This window comes from Medicago truncatula, chromosome 7 (genome assembly GCF_003473485.1).
Source record: "Medicago truncatula cultivar Jemalong A17 chromosome 7, MtrunA17r5.0-ANR, whole genome shotgun sequence".
NCBI lineage: Eukaryota > Viridiplantae > Streptophyta > Magnoliopsida > Fabales > Fabaceae > Medicago > Medicago truncatula.
The window spans coordinates 6,073,580-6,075,897 of NC_053048.1; the positions used below are offsets into that span (position 1 = coordinate 6,073,580).

Below are 2,318 nucleotides of genomic sequence, written 5' to 3' on the forward strand. Positions count from 1 at the left end.
TCTATTGGGTCACCTGCTATCAGATTTTCGCTATCGAGCCACCTATCATTTATGTCCACGAACCAACTAATCGTGAGGGAGTATGTTTCATTTATGTCCACGAACCAACTAATCGTGATTGGAGTATGTTAAAAGTCTCACATCAGATAGAAGATGATCTGACAATATATTTATATATGGGAGCAATTCTCACCTCACAAGCTGGTTTTCTAGAATTGTGTAAGGTTCAACCACAATTTTTGAGAAGTAAGACTCTTCTAACAAACGAAGGGTTAAGACTAAAAAATATCGATGATTTATGTGAAAGAGCACTAAAGGTTGTTTGTATTTGGTTATTGGTGAAGCCCCACAATAAAATAATAATAATTGCTTTTGCTTACGAAGTACACACTTATGCGTTTCGAGTCATCCCTTACGCTCAGAAAATTTAACTCACAAAACAAATGGAATCATATGCTAAATCGAAACAAAAAGAAAATGTTGTTTTTTTGTGACATGATAATTTATACTCTTTTTTAAAAAACTCACGGACTATGTTCAAGAGAATGTAATTCCAAACCATGATTTAAGATAGAAAAATTAAGAGAATATGTTTATATATTAACAATTAGTTCAGGAGATTTCTTGTTCTTGTGTAATTTATTGTTTTTTAATTGTCTTCAATTCTATCCTTAGAGTCTTAGACTACTATATCTGGTGATTAATTTTTTTTGTTGAACCACTAAATCACGGATTGAGGGCTATAGACTAATTTCTCAAACAACGTTTCAAAAACTTAATTGAAGATCAAACATGCGAGATCTTCAAGTAGTAGTCAATTAATTCAATTACAATCGAATCAGATGATAAATACGTAAAAAAAAGTATTTAGTTGGCTGGTTCGTTATGATTTTGAAATAGTTACTTTCAAAATCCGTTAGATTTATTTAAATAACTAATATCTCGCAACAAATATCATTTCTTACGCATTGATATAAGATCGAATTCATAATTAGTTGATTTTTTTTTCTTCTTTTGACTTTCTAATTTTTAGAAGAATGTGACCTTCATAATACTAGTTCAACCAATATAGGTAAGTAAAGTCACAACCACGATTCGAACTCGAGCTCTTTCGGATAATATTTCTTTAGCTATATTTCATTAATCACCTAAGTCAAATCACTTAAAAATTAATTACTATAGTGATTAATTTGCATAACTAAATATATTAACATCCTCAAACTTCATTAAACAAGAACCAACAAACATGGTTAGTAGCAAAGTAAGTCGCCATCCCTTCATTATCAAAACCAAAACTTCATGCAAAAAACAAAATAATAAAACAAAAATAGAAAGAAAGAAAGAAAACAAAAAAGTCATCTTAAGTGATCATATTCAAGTGCTCACAAAACCACTAGAATATATGATAAAGGAAGCGCTCTCTATACTAAATCAAAATTTTGTTGCTTACAACAACTTAATTAGTCAATGTAATTTCCTCATTGGTTAAGGTTGATGAAGATGTTGTTGAAGTTGATTCACCTCCACAAGTGCAATAAGGTAAAGAAGTAGTGATAATAATTGGTTTGGCTATGTAAGTTGGTTTATCTTCTCCAGCCATAATCACAAGTACTTCTGGCTCAGAATTAATCTTCTCTATGTTCTTGGACATTACCTGTTTCATTTCTTCATCTGAATTTGATGATTGAGAAGAAGAACCACGTTTTTTGTAGGAGCATACAAGGATCACCAATGCAACTGAAATTAAAATTAGCATTATGGCTAAGCCTCCAAATAGATATGGAATTGGAGATTGCCATATCTTAATCTCATTGGTTTGAGTTGTTGTTGTTGATGATGATGATAAAGTGTTAATTGGCCTCATTTTTTTTCTCTCTCTCTCTCTTTTGATTTCTAACTCTTTCTCTCTCTTTATGGATGGAAGTGAAAAGAAGTGAAGTGGGGGTTCAAGAATTTATAGTAAAAATGACAAAAAATTTGGTTACAAAAGTACCCTTTTGGTATTGAGGAAGATTCCTTTTTGTGCTTGGCTAGATGCTTGTAGATGTGAGTAGTGCAAATGCATTAGTGATATTGTATGTCAAAAGTGGTTTATATATATGAGATAAGGATTAAAAAAAAGAAAATGTTTTGCCAACACTCAATCACCTCATTAACATTATAAGAAAGAAATGGATAAAGAAAGTGAAGTTATAAATTGATAATGTAATACAAAGAGAGAAAGAAAATGAAGTTATGCATGAGTTTTAAAAAGTTAAGAATGTTCAAATATCATTGTTGCGTAAAAAATTATATTATATGATTCTTTTTGTTTTTCA

The 2,318-nt window shown here is 30.4% G+C and overlaps 1 protein-coding gene across 1 annotated transcript; it reads right to left on the reverse strand.

The window, feature by feature from the left end:
- Positions 1 to 1,250: 1,250 nt before the first annotated feature.
- On the reverse strand, positions 1,251 to 1,914 carry LOC25481192 (protein GLUTAMINE DUMPER 6). Its single transcript, XM_013586322.3, has one exon. The coding sequence runs from the start codon at positions 1,862 to 1,864 to the stop codon at positions 1,457 to 1,459; it is 408 nt and encodes a 135-aa protein (XP_013441776.1). The 5' UTR covers positions 1,865 to 1,914; the 3' UTR covers positions 1,251 to 1,456.
- Between the last annotated feature and the right edge of the window lie 404 nt (positions 1,915 to 2,318).